We start from the raw sequence: 21792 nt of genomic DNA, 5'->3' as shown, positions 1-21792 counted from the left end.
TGACAACTTATTTACATTATTATTTATACAAGCTGTTTACATTTTAAGACTTTTTATTAAAAACAAATGTTTCACACACACTGTTTGCTATATGGAATGCAAAAGCTTTTAAGCTCAATATCTCAAAATCATTCAGAACGCAGATAGAACCTTATAATTCCAAGGTGACAATATGATAACTCAATATGTAATTGAAATATTTACATATTTAAAAAATGTATATATGTTTTTGTAATTAATATACTTTTTTTAGTTTTAATTTTATTTTTGACTGTGAAATTATGAAAGTAAATTGTTGAATTAATTAGGGCTGTGCAAAATTATCGATATATCTGACTAGCGAGATAATTTCTTTCACGATAGTGTATCGATAGTCCAACCTGAAGTATCGATACAAGTAGCTAATTCGCGATTAACAAAACGTTAAGTAGAACGGCATTAGAAGTAAGCAAGAGTGAGCATAATGGAAAATACAAAGGTGCACAATAAAAATTTTGTGAACTCGCACAAATGCTTCCAAATATATTTTGAGGTCGAATAGATAACATTTTGGGCGCATTTTAGTATACAATTTAGAGCCCTGATTTTGGAGTTTAGTTTAGTTTTAGTTTAGTTTAGAGTTTAGTCAAATTTTAAAGCACTGTGTTACAGTTTTATGTTTACTTGATGCACTTTAAAAAATATATTTACTTGCTTTAGTTCTATAAATTGTTTATTTTATTTATATGTGACTTTAGTGGCATATACGTTTTAGTTAAGCGTTTACAATATGCATTTAATACATTTCAGTGAGTTCTTTGTTCAATCACAATATGCAATTGTAAGGAATTGAAATGCATAGAAAATAAATTTGAATTGGAGTTTTAATTCGTCTGCTGACTTTATCATGTTGTCAATATAACATGACACACATACTAATACAAACTATTGCAATATATCACAATATTTATTGTATCGCAATATACTGTGATATATTCTATCGTGACCCATGTATTGTGATTTGCATCATATCTTGAGGCCATTGCCAATACACAGCCCATGAATTAATATTGGATGGCAGTATTAACTGGTCAGCAGATATCTAATATATAGGTTGCTCACAGACATGTGATCTATTTTACCAAACTAGGCAACTTCATATTGGTTAAAACTGATCATTTGTCCTGTACCAACTGTATAACACCCTCTGTCTTAAGCACCAGGTATAGTTTAGGGCTAGGTTTCCCAGTCATGGCTTAGACTATGCCAAAATTAGGCCATAGTTCAGTTGGTACATCAAGTCGTTTTTATACATGTTCCTTAGAAATATCATTACGGCTGTCCATCTTAAGATAAAACAAATCTACTGATATATGTTAAGATCAGCCAGTATTTTTTTTCAGTGAAAACAGCTAAGAAGACTTGCAATTTAGTCTGGATCCAGGCTTAAAGGTAAAGTTCACTCAAAAAATTAGGATTTACTCATTATTTACTCACTCTCGAGTGGTTTCAAACCTTTAACAGTTTGTTTATTGTGTTAACTTCGAAATAATGTATTTTAAAGAAGGACGAAAACCTCTAACCATTGAATTGCACAGTAGGAAAAACAAATATTCAGAAAGTCAATGGTGACAGGTTTTCAGAATTATTCAAAACACACTCATTAATGTTTAAGACGAGTAATTGATGACAGAATTTTGCCTTTAAAACTTGTTTGTGAAACCAGGGATGAGTGTACGCAGGAGTTTCCATGCAGTGTGCAAAGGAAATGTTCATCATCAGAACACAAAACACAACTCCTAATTCTTTATCTGCATGTACAGAGTGTAGACATGTTCACATGAAGTCTGAATTGTGTGAGCAGCACTAGGAGTCTACACTAGTTTGTTAAAGCGTCAACACTGAATTGAGCCACTGTTTCATAGCCTAACAGATGAAACCAAACAACAACAAACTACTGAAGACAGCAAAAACAAACAATACCCACACTGACGAGTGCTTGTTTGAGGGGATTGAAGTACCCACAGGTTTTGTGGCTTTTTGGAGGAGTAAAAAATCAAACACTAGACAAGGATAAATATGTCTACTGTTTATGTAGATGTCATGTTATATGTTCATGTGTTAATATGTCACTGTCTTTTTAAAATGTATACGTTTAGAAATAGATAAACTTTACTCAAATATAAAGATTTTGACTTAATCAAGAGTAAGAAACATTTAGGTTCTAATAAGCTTAAAAGTGCCAAATTTTATACTTCAATTTTTAAACTAATGACTGAATGTGAATGAAAACTTCGTTTAAAACTATTGTGTATTTGACCTGCCTCACAAATGAGGTCTCAACCTTCTTGACAGCATTTATGACGTTAAAAATCATAATGATTAGCCAGAATTACTTAACCTGAATATGAACAACATCTACAGTACTTCAGGTAATAAATGAAGCACTACATTGGAGATTGCCCAAGAAATTACGTGTCTGTAAATACTACCACACCAATTCACCCTAAGCATTAAATGGGGTTGAAATTACTGGGTTGAATTCCTGCAAAGCTAGCTTTTCTCTTAACGACATGATTAGCCACCAACAGCTTGTGTTGCACCACAGTCATCCTCAGTATGCAGAAGATTTCATGCTGAATCTGCTCCAATCTGACAGCACGTGCCAACATTCACACTGCTTAACCGCCAATACATACTACAACACCTACAGCTGATGCTAGCCACCATATGATATCCATTACACGACATTAGAAGCAAAACACAACGAAAGATAAAGCGGTAGAGGTCCTAACGTTGTCAAACATATCGGCGTCGTTCCTGGCGACCCAGTGCAGCTAATATTCAATGGCTGTCTGACTTTCTATGCGCTTTTACTCACGACAAACCAAAATAATCAGTTTACCTTAATAATTAACTATATGTGATCCCTATCAAACCTTGAAGACAGTTTTAAGTCATCTGACATGAATTGACAGGCTCGCGCTCGTCTTGTTTAAACGCGTTTCTCGCTGCGCGTGCCAGTCACCCGTTTATTTTAACGCAGAAACACACAATGCACGCGCACCATCATCATCTTCTTCTCCACTCACCCTCTTTTACGCCAGGCAGGTTTTTCTGATCAATACTAAAATCAGCCATCCTAATGTTTCTCTGGGGTTTCTGAAGGTTATTGTTTGACAGACTGATGGCGGTTTCCGTCAGATAAATAAATCCCGATCGATGGCTTCGTGTCGCTCTGATTGGTTTCTGTCGCCAGCCGAGGTTTCTGTCTGTCCCTCCCTCTGTACCCAGAGTAGATGAAAATTACGTGCACACACAAACACACACATACACAATCCACCAAGGAAAAGCCGAGCAATGTGTGTGTGTGTGTGTGTGTGTGTGTGTGTGTGTGTGTTTGCTACGGATGGCAGGGCGGGACATGCAATGCACGCGCGCGCTCACCTTCTGGCACGCAGTGAAGCGCGCGCACGCGAGCAAATAAACGTAACACACCCACTGAACCTGCGCAGTTTCAGTCAACAAACAATCCTATCTGTCAGACCATGGGCCTGTTTCAGAAAGGAGGTTAACTGAAAACTCAGAGTATTTTAACCCTGAAATGAGAGAAACTCTGGGTTTTCCGTTTCAAAATGGCAGGTTTGTTAAACTCGAGAAAGCAGGGTAAGTCAAGCCTGTTTCTGAAAGAAAGGTAACTTTAACTCAGAGTCAGTTACTGTGGTAACTTACTCTGTGAATCTAACCTGGTCAGAAGCAGGTTTTATTCTCTAAACTCAGAGTTTCTGTCTGTCTCCTCCCCTTTTTTAAAGATGAAGCGGCATTTCTCGCCTTAGCCTTACATTTCCACACACCTATTTTTATGCTCATTTTGGATACGTGCATAAAAACGATTGATAGAAATGTCATGATGCACATAACTTTTTAAAATATGCATAAAAAAACGCGCATAACTGAGTAGGATAAACTTTTATTCGATAGAAAATGTGCGCATAAACTACGATGGAAACACTTTTACTAAACAAATTACAGTATGTACATTAAAAAAAAGATCATGATCATATGATAATGAAAATGTGTGTAAATGGACAAACCAGCAAGCTGAGCACACTGTAACATGTCTTAAATATTGTTTTAGTCATTCTAAAATGCCTTAACTGTTTCAGTATTAGTGTATATTATTATTACCTCCGAACGTCTGGTGCGTGTCAAGAGTCTCCGCGTCTCATGGCTTCAGACGCCCCCACGTGTTCATTGTGTTTCAGCATTGTCTTCTGACATTGAGGCGCAAGTACATTAATTAGGCTAAATAAAGAATTAATTGACGCAGCTTCTTCTACCACAGTAAATTCTGTTTTTACTGTTGATATTTGGTGCCAGTTTAATCAGGAAGTGACGATTTTTTTCTCTTTGACTCGTTGGATGGAATTTTATTCGCATCTTTTATGCAATATGCCAGTTTTGCACATAAATTTATGTAATATATTTGGATGGAAACATAGCTATTGCCTACATTTTAGTCACACACAGAAGAACTGTACTAGAATGACTTATCCTTTTTTAATAAATAATTAAATTAAATTCACCTTCGACATGCACTGTAACTAGATTAATGGGATTATTATTCTTTCTAAAAAATATTTTTAGTACTGCTTACCTTCTAAATGTTATATTAACCTCTATCACTTGATCAATAAAAAAGGCAGACACACAAGTGCACTGTTAAATCATTTAAAACTAATAAATGTATAAAAAAGTTTAGAAAAAAAATATAAACGTCACAAATTACATTACTTATTTTATTATACTTAAATATTTAAATACTTAAAAAGTGAAATTAGGCATTAACTTGAGCAGCTGTTTTCCCACGCTAACTGTCTCTTCTTCACTGATGGTTGTTTCTTTTCAAATATATACACACTCATATTTGCTATAACTTTGCATGAGAACATCAAGTTCAGCTGGAGAAAGAAATTGTGATCTCTTTTATAAGATATTGCCATAGTCACTCGTAATGTCTACGCTCCATTGATAATGCCTTTTTAAAGTCACGGTGTGCACGCTTAACTCTGAGTTGGTCTACTCGAAGTTGATTGACCCAACTCAGATCAGCTGTTCTGAAACCGAAAACTCTGAGTTTTTAATCTCTCGGTAAATCAACTCAGAGTTCAAATTTAAACTCTGAGTTGTTTGAACCTCCTTACTGAAACAGGCCCCATACCGACTAAAACATGTGGGTTGGCAATATTTTTAAAAATCCGATATGGTTTGTGGTTATTGAATGGTCAATTTAGGGCAGTCTAAACAATCTGAGGTTACAAATTCCTTGAATTGAAACTGATGCCTCTGTTGCTTCGAAGAAAATGCAGTAACTCAATTTGAAAATTATTAAGTCCACTACATCATTTTTAAAGGGAAAGAAACAAAAGAAAATTGAATTTTAAAAAATATATATTTACCACTATTGACGATATCAAAAACAACAACAAACGTGCTTAAAATCAGAGCTTGTTTATTATGAGTCATTTACATGAGTCATATCATAAAATATAATGAAATATATGAGTACACACTATGGGAAAATAATCGTTAAAACTAAAAAAATATGATTAATACAGTACCATATATAGTATAATTGTTTAAATATAAATATGCCATTATTTTAATGCAATTTTTAAGAAATGTAATTTTGTAATATTATCATGTCATTACAGTCAAAAGCTAAAATCCCAAACAGAAAAAAAACTTTATTCGATGGTTTTTTCAAACTTTTTTTCAATGCAATTTAAGTTTTATCAAATGGAAAATATTTGATGGCATACATTGTTCCTTAAAATTATTTGAAAAGAAATGAAACCTGACTCGACTGGGTTTAATTAGAGTGGCATTCAAATATTTAAAAACAAATATGACATTGATGTTAAAATATTAAACATTAAAGAAGAAATATAATATAAAAAACTTGATTTTTCTTACCTTTATTATTTTACTTAAAATAATAATTATAATTTAAAAAACATTCAATATTTATTGGACTAACTGTATTTATTATTTTATTATATTTATTATTTTAAAAACGTAATGAAAATGATATATAAGTGTCACTGATGTTACAAACAAATACATATTTAAAATTTAGATTTAAAAACAAAATATTTATTGTTTATTACAATATATACCTTACCTTCAATGTATTTATTATCATTAAAATGAATTATATAGTTTTTTTTAGCATTTTGTAATTATTATACTAAACATCACTAAAACAACAATTATTTTTTATCAAACATAACCTGCAGTATATATACAGTTGAAGTCAGAATTATTAGCCCCCCTGTTTATTTTCCCCCCAATTTCTGTTTAACGGAAAGAAGATTTTCTAGTTAATAGTTTTAATAACTCATTTCTAATAACTGATTTATTTTATCTTTGCCATGATGACAGTAAATAATATTTGACTAGATAATTTTCAAGATACTTCTATATTAAAGCTTAAAGGTACATTTAAAGGCTTCACTAGGTTAATTAGGTTAACTAGGCAGGGTAGCGTTATTAGGCAAGTTATTGTATAATTAATGTTTTGTTCTGTAGACTATTGGGAAAAAAAATAGCTCAAAGGGGCTAATAATTTTGTCCTTAAATTTATTTATTTATTTATTTTTATTCAAAACTGCTTTTTTCTAGCCTAAACAAAATGAATAAGACTTTCTCCAGAAGAAAAATATCATCGTAAACAATATAAACATCATTTGGGAAATATAAAAAAAAAATTATTAAAAATATATTAATATTAAATATTAAAAAAGAATAAAATCAAAAGAGGACCAATAATTCTGACTATATATTAGGGATGCTCTGATCGATTGCCAAAGATCAGTATCGGCCGATAATCATATTTTATGACTCAATCGGTACTTGCCAATCTCATGAACCGATCGCAGGTGTTTGTTTTTGACAATATTGCAAGTTGACTAAAACCTGGCTGAAAATTTCATTTATTTTAAGTTAAAGTTTTTTTCATTTATTTTCTTGTCGGCTTAGTCCCTTTATTAATCTGGGGTCGCCACAGCAGAATGAACCGACATTTGAAAACATCCACAAACACTCATTCACACACACTCATACACTACGGTAAATTCAGCCAACCCAATTCACCTGTACCGCATGTCTTTGGACTGTGGGGGAAACCGAAGCACCCGGAGGAAACCCACATGACGCAGGGAGAACATGCAAACTCCACACATAAACGCCAACTGAGCCAAGGATCAGCGACCCATGTATTTTTTTAAACTTGAATATTTAAAATACCTTTTTATAATATACTTATTGCAATAAACAAATATGTATTCATAGGTGTGCATTTTAACATGTTATGCATCAAATATGCACTCCAAACTTTTACTTCTACCATCATTTGCAATGTTTCTTGATTGCTTTGTTAGTCATTTTTCCTACCAGTGTTTTTATTTGTTGTATCTATTATTTTCTGTAAAGCTGCTTCTGACCATGACACGTCCACACTGAATGGTTATATGAGACATGTTTAGGGGATCTCCACTGAAGTATCATACTTAGAGGGGGAAATGTGCTTTATGCATTATAAAGCTTAAAGCATCAGAATCGGTACTCTGTATCAGCAGATCAGTGCGGAATCAGTGCTTGGTTGTGGCTGCAAAAATCTTGATCGGAGCATCATTATAATTTTTAATACTGCAATTGATTTGTTATTACCATATGAATCTTAGAACAGAGATAAACAGGGCTAAACTGCTTAAAATAAAGTAACTCTGAAAATAAATTATTCAATATTATATATATGTTAGAAATATAGCATGTAATCAATTAATTACAAATGCCTATACTGCCTACAGTGTAATGTTCCCCATGAAATATTATCTAACATAATTTAATTTGTCCTTCTTTTTATTACTATGATGTTATTAATAATAAAAAAAATATGAAAAGGATAAAAAGAGCATTACATATTACTCAAATAGTCTGCATCATGCTTGTCAGCCATGCAATAGATCTAAAATCTTAATCCAATTTTTCAAATTGCAGAAGTCAGCACATTTATAGAACGATATGTTATATCATAGCATCCGTACGGTTCTGCTATTCCAGACACTGCACACTTTTAGCGAAATGAAAAGAGATGAATGATTTCAGCAGTATTGAAGAGGCCTCTGATTGATTACAGCCATTGGCCCTGAAAGCCCATCAGAACATCAGCTCGGCCTGTCAAACACACGCTTTCAGACGTACCACCAATTCCGTCACGCTCTTGATTTACAGCTGTGACACATTCATACGTCTGCAACGGCTGATTAAAAGGGTCTCAGCGGATGAGTGTCCGGCAGAAGAGATTTTGGTCAGGAAGGAGAGAAACCCAACATTTTACAAGTGCAATGGACAGAACAATTCCAAGCGTTCTTCTACAAATCGCTTTTTTACTTCTCGTTGGTGCTTTCAGCGTTCATACAAGAAGCCTCGAGAGTCCAGGTGAGTTTATTTGTTCATACAAGGGGGAAAAAAATGGTGATTTACTTTTGGGTCAAATATTGAGAAACACAATTGTTAGATTATTTTTGTTTGTTGATATTTGTTGAGTTTGTTGATATTTGAACCAAATATTTAGTTAAATCATGCCCTTTTAGAGGTTATTTAAACCTAAAGTTAGGTCAAACTAACCCTTTTCTGCATTTGAACCAAAAATCAAGTTAAACCAACCCTTTCTTATTTTTAAATCAAAAATTAAGTTGAACCAACCCCTTTTTTATATTTGAACCAAAGATTTAGGTAAACCAACCCATCTTTAAAGATTATTTAAACCTAAATTAAAGTTAAACAAACCTTCTTTTTTGTATTTAAGCCAAAGAATTAAGTAAATCCAACCCATTTCTATAGGTTATTTAAATAAAATATCTGGTTAAACCAACTTTTTTTTTTGGCTATTTGAACCAAAATTTAACTGAAAACTAAATTGTCCTTTAAGTTAAATCAACACATTGTTTATATTTGAACAAAAAATTAAATTAAACTATTTTTGTATATTTAACTATTTTTATATTCAAGCCAATAAATTAATTTAAACCAACACTTTTTATATTTGAATGTAAAATTATGCTAAACCAAAAGTTTTTGTATAGAATTAAATCAAAATGAAATAAATAAATAATTATACAGTATATATTTAAATGTTTTTCTATTTTATTTTATTTTTTTCAGTCAACCAGGTTTTCCAGTCGAAGGATGATTCAGATATCCAGGATCAAATTTTGGCATTTTTGCTGCGGAAAAATGTCATGCCTCTTCAAGAAAAGGATTTATTAGGTACAGTAAATCACTGTTTTATTTTTGTGCATTGCACTGAAACAAAGACAAGATGTTCTGTTATGTCCTCAGTATATTGCATGGGATAAAAGTCTTTTGTAAAAAAATTAAATGTCAAGATTTGGGTTAGATAATGATTCAATGTAACTTTACTGTAAAAATTAAACAAGTTACATTTACTTGTACTTGAAATTGAAGAAGTGGTCTTACTAAATGTTATCTTTTTTTAAATACAGCAGACAAAAAAATCTTTTGTTTTTTTGTGATTCATATGAATCGAAAATTGATTCCTAAATCATTTTATAATTCAAAATCTCCAAATCAAATTTTATTTAAAGAGCGTTTAAAATGTTTTAAATTACAATTGTTTTCTAAAATGCTGTACTAAATTATCAGACATGAGCACTAACCAAATACATTTAAAAAACTCTCATAATGAGTTAAAAGTTAGAGAATGAAAATACATTTTAAGACTGGATTTAAACAAAAAACATCTTTGCACTTACCTTATAGCTTTGTTGTTAATGAATTTCAGGACTGGAGTTGGCCAGGAAAATCACAGAACTGCAGGAGGTAAAAAATAAAGAAAGAAATAGATTTATATATTTAACATGTTTTATGTGTACAAGTTGTTTCATGTTATGGAAATTGCAAACAATAATTCAAAAAACACAAAAATGATATATATGATAAAGCTAAATCAACTGTTCTGATTGTCAAAAACCCGTTTCAGCTTCAAAAGGAGCTCAATCTTGAAAGAAAACTGGTGTCAAACGCAATGGACAACAGAAGATCGATGACCCGCAAACGAGATGACAGTGAGTTTTGCAGATTTATATCTTCAATAAAGTTGATAAAAGTGTCATATTTCATTTTTTTTTTTTTTTTACAATTCTTTGTAGCCTGTTTCTGGAAATACTGTGTTTGAGGATCTTCAAGTGAAGTGCGAGGAGAAGGAAAAGTCTGCAAAATCATTGAATGCCTTAAGATGTGTCAAACAAGCAGAATCATTTTACATATCAAATGAATATGTATTCAGAACATGTCATGATAATCATGATAGTAATAATGTACTCACGACTGTACTCTTTTAACAAAAATGTATTTTATTTAAATGTCATGTCAATAAAATGTAAAAGGAAAAAAATCTGGTTTATTCCTTCATTGCATTATGCACATTATTTGCCTTTTTAAATATTCTCTAATTTAAATCAACGGCAAGCTGCCTTGAGTGTTTTTTTAAGAGCTGTTGTCTCCCTCTAGTGTTAAGTCTTTGAACTGTCCAAATGGGACATTTCTCTTTCACTCAAAAATGAATATTTGCTGTTAGTTTGTTCATCCTCAAGTTGTCAAGAAATATTTTTTATTATTCAGATTTTAGTTAAAACTGTAGCCCTTGAAGATTTATAATATGCAAGTCAGAGCCGGTTTCCAAACATTTTATCCTACCCATCAGATTATCCTACCAACACTGTATTTCAATGGTTCAGAGTAGGGATTAGGTAAGTTAGGGCGATACTACAGCTCCATATTACACTACTTCACAGTAGAACAGTGCATCCAGAAAGCATTTATAGAGCTTAACTTTTTCCAAAATAGATTAAATTCATGTATTTCCTCAAAATTCCACATGCAATATCCCATAATGACAATGTGAAAAAAGATGTTTTGAAATTGTTGCAAATTTAATAAAAAAAAAAAAAAAGCTGAAAAACACATGTACAGAAGTATTCACAGCCTTTGCTCAATACTTTGTTGATGCACCTCTGGCAGCATTTACAGCCTCAAGTCTTTTTGATTATGAAGTCACAAGCTTGGCACTCCAGTCTTTGGGAATGTTTGCCCATTCCTCCTTGCAGTACCTCTCAGGCTCTATCAGGTTGGAAAGCGACGGTGTACAGCCATTTTCAGATCTCTCGAGGGATGTTTAATCGGATTTAAACCGATGGCTGGGCCAATCAAGGATATTCACCAAGTTGTTGTGAAACCACTCCATTAATATTTTTGTGATGAGCTTTGGGTCATTGTCCTGCTGGAAGATGAACACCTTCCCCAGCCTTGTGCCTCGAGACAATCCTGTCTCAGAGGTCTATAGACAATTCCTTTGTCTTCATGTTTGGTTTGTGCTTTGACATGCACTGTCAAACCTGGGCCCTTATATAGACAGGTGTATGCCTTTTCAAATCATGTCCAATCAGCTGCATTTACCACAGGTGAACTCCAATAATCTGCTGAAACATCTCAAGAATGATCAGTGGAAACAGAGTGTACCTGAGCTCAATTTAGAGGCTGTCAATACTTATGTACATGTGATGTTTCAGTTTTTTTTTATTTTTAATAAATTTGCAATCTATTTTTCAGATTGTCATTATGGGCTATTGTGTGAATTTGAGGGAGTAAAGTCAAGCGCTATGAATATGTTCCACATGCACTGTATAAGGAATAACTGATGATGGGCTATTAAATTATTTGACAATAATGCACACCAGAGGCAAATTGTCAGGTTTTTGTCCTCAACTACTGTGAAGCACTAGATTTTTAAGCTTTTCAACCAAGGACTTCTGCTTTGTTTTAATGTGATTTTTGACTGTTTTTTTTTGTGAAATACCCAAAATCATTCTGTGTATTGATATGAAACATTGTACAGTATAAGTAATGTGGTCAAAACCTGTCTGGATCAACTTTAGCTGTGCGTTTATTTGTAAACCACACTCCTTAGAATGTTCATCAGCCAATCTAAATCAAGTATTCAACAGTATTATAAAGACAAAATAATGTCCATAGAAACTGCTTTGCAAACACTATTTCCTGTAAGAGTCTTCTAAATGGAATTACTTACTATGGAACTTTGAAGATTGTTTTTATTTATTATTATAACATTTTAACAGTACAAAAATTATACATGCCAGGGGGTAAGTTAATAAATACATTGTAGAGTTCACAAAGTTTTAAAGTGCGTAGGGCTTTCTTATTTAGAGAGTCTCTGATACTACTAATATGTTTGGAAGATTTCTATATACTATTTTAATTCTGACCTAAACATTTATATGAGTAAAATACTAACAACAAAATAAAAATAGGCAACATCAATATGAGTTGCATACAGAATTTACTGGGATTCTACAAGCAAATGTCTTAAAAAACTCAAGAAGGATGCAGTATCTCTTGTGGGCTGCTCTGCAGAGTATGATAAGCGTAGAAAAGGAAAAGTTTTTCCAAAGTCTGCTTATTAACAGCAGAACGCATCCGTTTCACCAACAGTCTTCAACACTTGTGAGAGGTAAGTTTAACATTACTACTAATTCATGTATTTGTTTGTTTTGGGCACTTAAAAGAAGTCTAAAAATCTGCACTTGTGTTTATTTCTTTTTCAAACCTGCATCTCTTACTTACTCATGTAGAATGCAAAAACAGATTTTTAAAAAATATATACAATTTTTTAAATATTACTTTTTATCCATGAAGTTAAAGTCAGTGCTGTCCGATGTTATTTTGGACCTCATTGCTTGTATTGTATGGACAAAAAAATAAAAAAAAAATAATAATAATATTAATAATAAAAAACATAAAGGTGAAAATTATGCCCAATAAGAATGGTTTAGTTTAAACCATGGCCCGTTCTTTAGAATATCAAAATATAATGAATGCAATTTATTGAACAACTGAATAATGAAGACACTGGGCTTTGTAAATGTATTAGCTTTAAGGTACATTTTGGTGTAATAATTGTGTTGCTAAATTCTGTTTTTGTAGTTTACACATCAGCTATAATGTTGTTGTTTTCAAATGTAGTATTGTTTTATTTGACTTTTTGAAATGATTTGCATACAGACAAAGAAGCTGTGAAAATTATACCAAAAAATGCTGTATTGTGCATGCCAGGCCCGTAGGTGTTGTTTTGGTTGCCAAATATACTTGCCCATATTGAACATATAAAGTGCATTATGCAACAGTTTTGTAATTTACACAAGGGTGATAATGGTATCATTTTCAAAAACTTTGAAACACATTTTCTTTTCCTTTTTGAAAAGTTTTGCAAACAGACAACAAAGCAGTCAAATGTTCTCTGTTCGCATGGAGCCACAAAAATGACAAGAAAAAAAAACACTGCATTATGCATGCCTGAACAGTAGGGGACAATGTTGCTTGTAAAGAAACACTATGCACCTGTACCAAAGTCCCTTTGTGGCAAGTCAACTCACTCGGCAGCCATCTTTGAAACACCTATCGAGCAGTATGCTCAGGCATTCTGTCTGAAAGGGGAAACATCAAACTCTCCAAAACTGCTTGCCAAGCTTACAATTGAATTTCATACTAGGAATCACCAATAAAGTTAAACAACAACTGTCTCTTTAGTTTCATTTCCAAACATCCAATTCACACAAAATCTGCAGAAACTCATGTCTGGTCCGAGCCCCTCCCCCAGAGTATCGTCAATCTAGCGATCGATGATTGGCTCCTGTACATCTGGCTTTATTCGCCATATAGTGATCGATGATTGCCTCCTGTATTAGAAAGCAGACTTTATTTGCCATATAGTGATCAATGGTTGGCTCCTGTACTAGTAGGCTTTATTCTCCATATTGACCATATATACACTTTTCCCCATTCAGAAAGATACAAGTGACATGTCTTGTGCATTCTATAGTCTTTGCCTGTACATACCTACAGCCCACCATTGCTAGATTGGTTGTCAAATACTAGCACACATATAGTTTTGCATAGTTTTCAGAATCTTGCGACTATAAGTTTTATTTTTTTTTCGGCCACCAAAACAGAATGATCATGTAAGTGAAAGGCCGAAATGCCTTAAAAGTGTCTCTTGTGTAAATACACACTTATTCTGACATGTACTTGTGTTTGTTCTCCAGTTTGAGAGTATGTGGTTCAGATTTGCTCTCCTTCAGCTTCTGCCTCAGCTCACCCTCAGTTCTTGGTGCCCCAGTGAGTGTGTTTGCGACATTAGGGGATCTGCAAAATGCATTGGAAACATCAACGACATACCCCAACTGGACCCGACAAAAACATTCCTACTCTTGTTGAACGATACAAACATAAAGGTCCTCAAGGACCGAAGTTTTCAGCAGCTCTCTCTCCTGCTACGAGTAATGATCACGCACAGCACTCTTGACACCATCCAACCAGAAGCCTTCCACGGTGCTCCACAGCTTCGCTCCATCAAAATGTCATCAAACGCACTTGCAGTTGTTCCACCTAAGGTGTTTATTGAGCAGAGGAACTTGGAGCAACTGCAGCTGGATGGCAACCAGATAGTTTCTGTTAGTTCAGAACTCTTTGAAGGGTTGGTCAGCATGACTGAGCTAGATTTGAGCAAGAACCGCATTTCCCAACTGGATGCTGGCGTCTTTCAGAGCTTAACCAAGCTGATTTATTTAAACTTGGCTGGTAATCAACTGAGAAATCTACCAAAGACTGTATTCCACAACCTTGGTAACCTTCAGACTCTGGTCCTCACGTCCAACCATCTGGAGATTCTCGAAAGTGGTTCCTTTGATCATCTAAGTAACCTGTTGGTACTAATGCTACAGAAGAACCAGATCAGAGAGATTCCTCCACGTCTTTTCTGGCACATGCCATCCCTGCTCACCCTTTCCATGTCAAACAACCAACTCCAACATATCCCACCTGAGAGTTTCTACTACTTACCCAACCTAACCAAGCTCACCCTCTACAAGAACCCCTTGATCTTCCTGCCAGACCAGCTGATCGGACACATGCCAAGGCTCCAAGAACTATACCTTTACGAAACTAACCTAGTCACTGTGCCTTCAAATCTTTTTGCTAACACAACCAACCTTCAATATCTCAATGTACACCTAAACAGCAACTTAACCTTGCTACCAAAAGACGTTTTCTGTTGCCTTCCCAACCTAAGAAAACTGTCCCTCAAACACAACAACCTTCGCGAGCTGCATCCGGAGATCTTTTCTAATCTGAACAGGCTTCAGATTCTAACCCTTGATGGGAACAAGTTTGAGTCTCTCCCATCTACAATATTTCTCAATACCTCAAGACTAGAAATACTGAATCTCAACCAGAACCATTTGAGGTTTCTCCCAGGAGATGTTTTTGTTCATGCAGGAGCGCTTAAGGTTCTCACTCTTAGTGATAACCGATGGATGTGCGATTGTAGCATATTGGGTTTTGCAGAATGGATTCGAGACAACTGGAGGATGATCAGTGACTTGGATAATGGAGTAGCATGCTATGAACCGAACTACCTACAAAATCATTTGCTGCAAACATTGACCTACAAAGATCTCCAATGTGGCTTGAGTGTCTTACAGACAACATTAATGACAAACATTAACACCTTTACCGTACCAATTCTCATGTCAACAATCCCTAGATTGATTTCAACTACAAGTAGGGAAGCGACTGAAACTACAAGTCCTTTTCCAGTAGTCACATCTCAAGTTTCTCCAACATCTAATTATATCTTCATAAAGGAAGGCATTGACTATTACAATGACTATGACAATGATCCAGCATTCTACAAAACAATTGTTCTTGATAACGGACCGGAAATTGTGCACAACAATTACTACAACGGTTGGGTGTACCTGTGGACTTTGCCGTTGACTGGTCCCTATAGTGGCTTCATGTTGGCGTTGTACTTGGTTCTCTTGGTCACCGGTGCAGTCCTGATCATGGTCAGCTTGTATGCTTTGTATCGACTTCATAAAGTAATGTGGGTTTTAGGGACTCATACTATGGGAGATAGAATAATGGCTAGAAGAGTACGACGCTTCAGAATTAATCCCTAGAGTTTCTACAGTAGATTGTTATATACAGTTGACGTCAGAATTATTAGCCCCCCTTTGATTTTATTTTATTTTTTTATATTTATCAAATGATGTTTAACAGAACAAGGAAATTTTCACAGTATGTCTGATAATATATTTTTTAAATTTTTTTTGGAGAAAGTCTTATTTGTTTTGTTTTGGCTAAAATAAATGCAGTTATTAATTTTTTAAACACCATTTTAAGGACATAATTATTAGCCCCTTTAAGCTAGTTTTTTATTTCGATATACAGAACAAACCATTGTTATACAATAACTTGCCTAATTACCCTAACATGCCTAGTTAACCTAATTAACCTAGTCAAGCCTTTAAATGTCACTTTAGGCTGTATAGAAGTGTTTTGAAAAATATCTAGAAAAATATTATTTACTGTCATCATGACAAAGATTAAATAAATTAGTTATGAGATATGAGTTATTAAAACTATTATGTTTAGAAAGGTGTTGAAAAAAATCTTCACTCTGTTAAACAGAAATTGGAGAAAAAAATAAACAAGTGGTCTAATCATTTAGGGGGGCTAATAATTCTGACTTCCATTCTTTTACGAACAGCAGACTTTCAATGACTTTTTAAATCACCATTAACTTTAAATCATATACCACTGTAATGCATACCCCAGCATATGAAGCACCATAAAAATCCTTACTGTATTTTATATTTCACTTAAAATTGACATTAAAATGTCAGAGTAATGTTCAAAAATTAACCATTATACAAAGTCTTATTCAAAGAATTTTAATCAAATTTGTTGAATTCAATACTTGTGTTATTCAAATGCGGTTTTTGAAATATTGATAGAAATATCCATTATTTCTCATTGTTCTTGCACAAGATTTAAAATTTTACATTTTACATAATGTAATTTCTCTGTTTCTTTATTCTTTTGGCAGTTGTGAACAATTGTTGAAAAAAAAAAAAAGTTTTATATATATATATTTGTATGTGTGTGTGTGTGTGTGTGTGTATTATATATATATAAAACTTATTTATATATTAATGGATTTATATATATATATATATATATTAATGGATGTGTCTACATTTGGTATCTATGCATTTCTCACAAAGGCCTGAAGCCATCAAGGCTTTATCTTCTATTTTGCCGTTCTTTTTAAAAATACATGTTTCATTACAAATGATCTTCAGCACAACAATTTATGTGAAAATAAGTGTTTATTTATGATTCGCATTTAGCATGCTTTGCAATTTTTCATGTTTAAATAAAAATGAAACCAATTGATTTCAAATGGTCCTAAAATTATCCCTGTTAAACACATTAATATATACTAGGTAAGATTATATATTTATTTGCATTTATGTAAGCAGGCATCTACAATGAATAATTTGTCTCTTTTTAAACGTATAAGACTTTCTTTTTAAAGTTTTAATGTTCCAGTACTTTACATTTACAAAACTGATATGATGAACACACCCTTGGTAGTTGTTTGCATGGGCGAAAACCAAATGAAAAACCTTTCTGTACACTGTAAAGCCCAACAGTCAACTTTATCAAATGAAATGAGTGTAGTGAACTCAAAATGGACTGAAAGGTAATTCTACTCATTTGAAAAGAGTTTTGAACAGTGTTGAAGGTGATGAGTTAGTTAAATACCTCATTGCTTCAACTTAAATGGAGTAAGTTCACAGTACTCATATAGATTAGTAACTCAAATGGTTTGTAGCAATCGGTTTCCTAAAACAGTTTGAGTTGCCTTAACATATTGGGTTTTACAGTACTCAGTTGGTTTGATTTCTCTTTATTTATTGGGTTTTACTGTGCTCAACTTGCTTCTTTTACTCAAATGGATTAAGTTCAAAGTGCTCATTTGGATTAGTTTTTGAACTTAAATGGTTTGAGTGTCCTTAACTTTTTGGGATTTACCGTGTACTTTCAATGTGGTTTCTTGGCCACTTATACCGAGTTTATGTATAATTTTTTAAAATTAATTATAACTTTTATTTTTATATTTTTTCATGTAAAAATTTACATAATTAAATAATATTTTTATTTATTGAACAAAAGTATTTTCAATGATTTTAAATGGAATTTTTACATTATTTGTTTCCTGTTTTAATTGTTTTTAGGTACAAATGCCTTAAAAGTGTTATTTTTATTACATGCCACAAATATATAATATTTCACAATTATTATATTTCTAAAAAAAGCATTGTTGAATAAATAAATAAAATGATTGTGGATTCACTAAATAAAAGTAACAGAAATGAATAAATTACCAATTAAATATTTCTATTTTGTTTACAGCATTGTCTATACCTTAGCTTTGTTTTAAAATATTATTATTTTTAAAGCTAAATTCACATGAAATTTCTTAACTTTTGTGTTTTCAATTTAATGGGGATAAAAAACAATAGTCTTCACTCTGAACCCAAGCATGACATGGTGAAGAGAGGATGTAAAAGCAAATAATACCACTTTCTGCAATACGGATTTGTGCCACTGGAGACATAAATCCCACACACACACTTCACCTTCAAGTATAACACTGAACCTCCCATTGAATACTTGTGGTTAAACTCACTATTAGCATAGTTTAGCTGACACAGCAAACATGTAGCAAATTCTTATCAGATTCTCACCACTCCCACATGACTAATATTACATCTCAAAGTATGGTGTGGTAACTCAAAGCAAGTGTTCCTTCGCTGGGTGTTCGTTTGACTGAAGCAGGATGTGATAAAGCTCACGTGTCTGAAATATCTGAATGATGACTCTAAGAAATAAACTACTGGAAAAATGAAATATGTGCCAAGTTTTTATACAGCTGTAGATCAGCTGTTTTACTACTTTAAACTCTTCCTGCTTCCCATTGAAATCTTGTGTTAAAATAAAAGCTAAACTTTTTTTTTTATTTTTTATTGCAACTAGTTTATATATTCTGCTTGTACTTTTCAATGTACTTTTCTACAAATACCACATTGTTTTAAACAAGTTTTTGGGTAAAATATGGACAAATTTAACTCTTGTGAACATCTTAACCATAAGCCATCATAACCAAATATTGTCCAAAAGTCCGGCAATTTTACAGCGAGATGCTGCACAATTCTGTTTGTACTGTTCTTTTTCTCTTTCACTTTTGATTGGTTATAAAATAAAAATGATAAAATAAGTTGTAATATTTTTTGACTGATATTTTTCAGAAAAAGTGATTAGTTGACTTTAAAAAGTGAGCAAATTAATGCCTTAAAGTTATTAAGCAAACAAACTATGTCCATAATTATGAAAAATAATTCAACTTAAAGGAGCCATTTAATAAAACATCTACCTAAGCATATCTGAATAATTCAGCTATTTAGAGCTCAGTAATGAACCGTAAGCCTGAAATAGCATTGTTTCCTCATTCTCATGTTAATCCTGTGAGTGTAAAATTCAGGTAAAAACCAGGCCAATTGAAAACACACACACACACACACACACACACACACACACACACACACACACACACACACACACACACACACACACACACACACACACATGTAGACTACATTACGTTGCATTACGTGATCATACATTTGCACCCCTCAGGCTGCATTTGTTTGGACACAATGTTTTTAATAGGTCACAACTATGATGTTTTTCCCCTTCCTATTAAGTTTATCTCAGCTTTCAGTAAACTTACTATGAACGTGAGGCGCTTGAAAACGAAAGAGGCAGGGAGACTAATAAAACCCTAACATGACAGTGTCTTTACATTGTTTTCAATATGTTGCTAAATAAAGCAGACACTCAGACACACAGCGCCAGTGTGTGTATAGGAAATTCATTCAAAACATGCAGCGTGGTGCTTTGCATCCGCAGTGTGGTGGACTTCAATTAGGAGGGGTTCTCAGTCAGCAGTCTATTCACAGCCGTCAGAACACAAAATGCAGGATGTACAGATTAAAAATAATTTAGTGGCACTCCAAAGTGGGATAAGGTCAGTTTAACTGTATCTATTGTTAGTTTAACTTACAATATATTATGTAATATATTAACCAAGCGGAAACATCCCACTCTCCTTCGTGAAGCCAATACTGCTAGATGCTAGATGCTCACTGACTGCAATGCTAAACTGGCTAATTTTACAGCTGATAAAAAACATGTTTACAGCCTGGTACAAAAGATGGTTTTAGTGCAATAGCTAATCTTACCCTTTATGACAACTGTGAGGGATGTGAATTTTTTTATAAGTCATCCGTTTTGTTTTTATTAAGTTTTATTAAGTCTGTATAATTAAGGGCATAGCCACTGAAGTAACAGCTAGGTCTCACTGGTCGCCATCATGTCATTCTGGCTGATTAGCCCCTGAACTCGGCATTTACATTGTATTTTTGTGTTTTTTTATGTGGCTTTACACAATAAATTGCCTTTTAAATGTATTTTCTACAATTATCAGATGATATGACATGCTGTGTACACTTAATTGTGTTCACAAACCATTCAAGTTGCTTCCGTTTCCCAGTTGAGTAAAATTATAAACTAATTTACTATTATTACAAATGTATTTGTCAGGGATCTGGAAGGATGATGGAGCGGGGACCCACTTGGAGACAAAAGTATTTATTAAAACAAAACAAGAAGGGAAAAAAAAACTACCCTGAGGGGGAAAACATGGATAAATTGCAAAAACAAACTTGACTGGGCTGGCAGGACAAAGCAGGGCTGGAAATAACAAGACAGGAAAATATCGACGACGAACTGGCACAGGACAGCAGACATGAGGGGATTATAAGCAGATGTAAATTAACACAAACAGATGAACATAATTAAATAATAATGGGTTAACAAGGAGGGTGGGACTAGACAATAGATGGGAGAGCGCATGACACAGAGACAACACAAACCATGCGCTCACATAAAACAGGACAAGAACACGCAGCCAATGAGAGAACTCATTAACCGCATGTTCATGACAACACAAGCACAACTCTGAAGCACACAAAAGCACGTGACCACTGTGTAAACACAGAGCTACGTGCTTTGACAACAGACGCATGACACGAGCACACGATAGATAAACACAATACCGTGCGCTCACACATATGCAACGCGCATGTTTTATCTCAGCGTCAACCAAAACCGAAACCAACTAGACGGAGACAGCGAGAATGAAACAGCGCGATGCTGACAGAACAAAACACAAACACGAGTACAAGAGCGCACGTCCAAGGCACGCAGAGCCCGCGTGGACGCATTAAGCGGGAGCACACACGCTCTGCGCACACCCACGACGCCGCGCGCAAACACAGAGACAGACTCAATGACAGGAACAGGACAGGACAGAGCCAGTGTCCGGACTCTGCCACCAAAACAAGAACTTACAAGACCAGAGTGGCAGAACCCTGACAGTATTTGTTTTTTTTTTAAGATAATTTATCATTTTCTTTAGAACTTAAATGCACTCCAAAATCTGACAGATTGATTAGCTGTAGGAAATATGAGTCGTTGTCATTCATATAGTGTTATGCTGGATTTCATGAATAGCCTTGCATTTACTAACACAGACTATATTTGAAGTATTTGGATGTAATTTGCATTTTCCTCCTGAAGAAAAACATAATAAGAACAATATTTAGTGGCTCAATGTATTGCAACAGTGTTTTTAAAAGTCTAAACACTTTTTTGATGTAGTGAACAACCAAGCACATGTGG

At 33.7% G+C, this 21792-nt stretch overlaps 3 protein-coding genes across 6 annotated transcripts in view; 2 read left to right on the top strand and 1 right to left on the bottom strand.

Annotated features, from left to right (window-relative positions):
- Nucleotides 1-3341, bottom strand: part of ccdc50a (coiled-coil domain containing 50a) — a 43834-nt gene extending 40493 nt beyond the window's left edge. For 2 of the 4 annotated variants that reach the window (XR_012397479.1, XR_012397480.1), the window contains exon 1: nt 3072-3280. Coding sequence is in view for 2 of the 4 variants with exons in the window: in NM_001365997.1 (NP_001352926.1) it covers nt 3072-3120 (49 nt within the window). In the remaining 2 variants the exon portion in view is untranslated. Of the gene's footprint in view, nt 1-3071 lie in introns of all 4 variants that reach the window. The other 2 variants (NM_001365997.1, NM_001365998.1) reach the window with 1 other exon arrangement.
- A 4993-nt stretch (nt 3342-8334) lies between these two features.
- On the top strand, nt 8335-10443 carry uts2d (urotensin 2 domain containing). Its single transcript, NM_001258318.2, is given in 5 exon segments — nt 8335-8481; nt 9208-9312; nt 9848-9885; nt 10046-10130; nt 10215-10443. Coding segments are annotated over 5 exon segments (348 nt in total). The 5' UTR covers nt 8335-8387; the 3' UTR covers nt 10241-10443.
- A 2096-nt stretch (nt 10444-12539) lies between these two features.
- Nucleotides 12540-17039, top strand: LOC101884430 (uncharacterized). The gene is made up of 2 exons (XM_021469461.3): nt 12540-12592; nt 14184-17039. The coding sequence occupies exon 2, from the start codon at nt 14193-14195 to the stop codon at nt 16098-16100; it is 1908 nt and encodes a 635-aa protein (XP_021325136.1). The 5' UTR covers nt 12540-12592; nt 14184-14192; the 3' UTR covers nt 16101-17039.
- The last annotated feature ends 4753 nt before the right edge of the window (nt 17040-21792 follow it).

Source organism: Danio rerio, chromosome 22 (genome assembly GCF_049306965.1).
Source record: "Danio rerio strain Tuebingen ecotype United States chromosome 22, GRCz12tu, whole genome shotgun sequence".
NCBI classification, from domain to species: Eukaryota; Metazoa; Chordata; class Actinopteri; order Cypriniformes; family Danionidae; genus Danio; species Danio rerio.
Note: the sequence above shows the minus strand (reverse complement) of the source record. Positions and strands in the feature narration are given on the sequence as shown.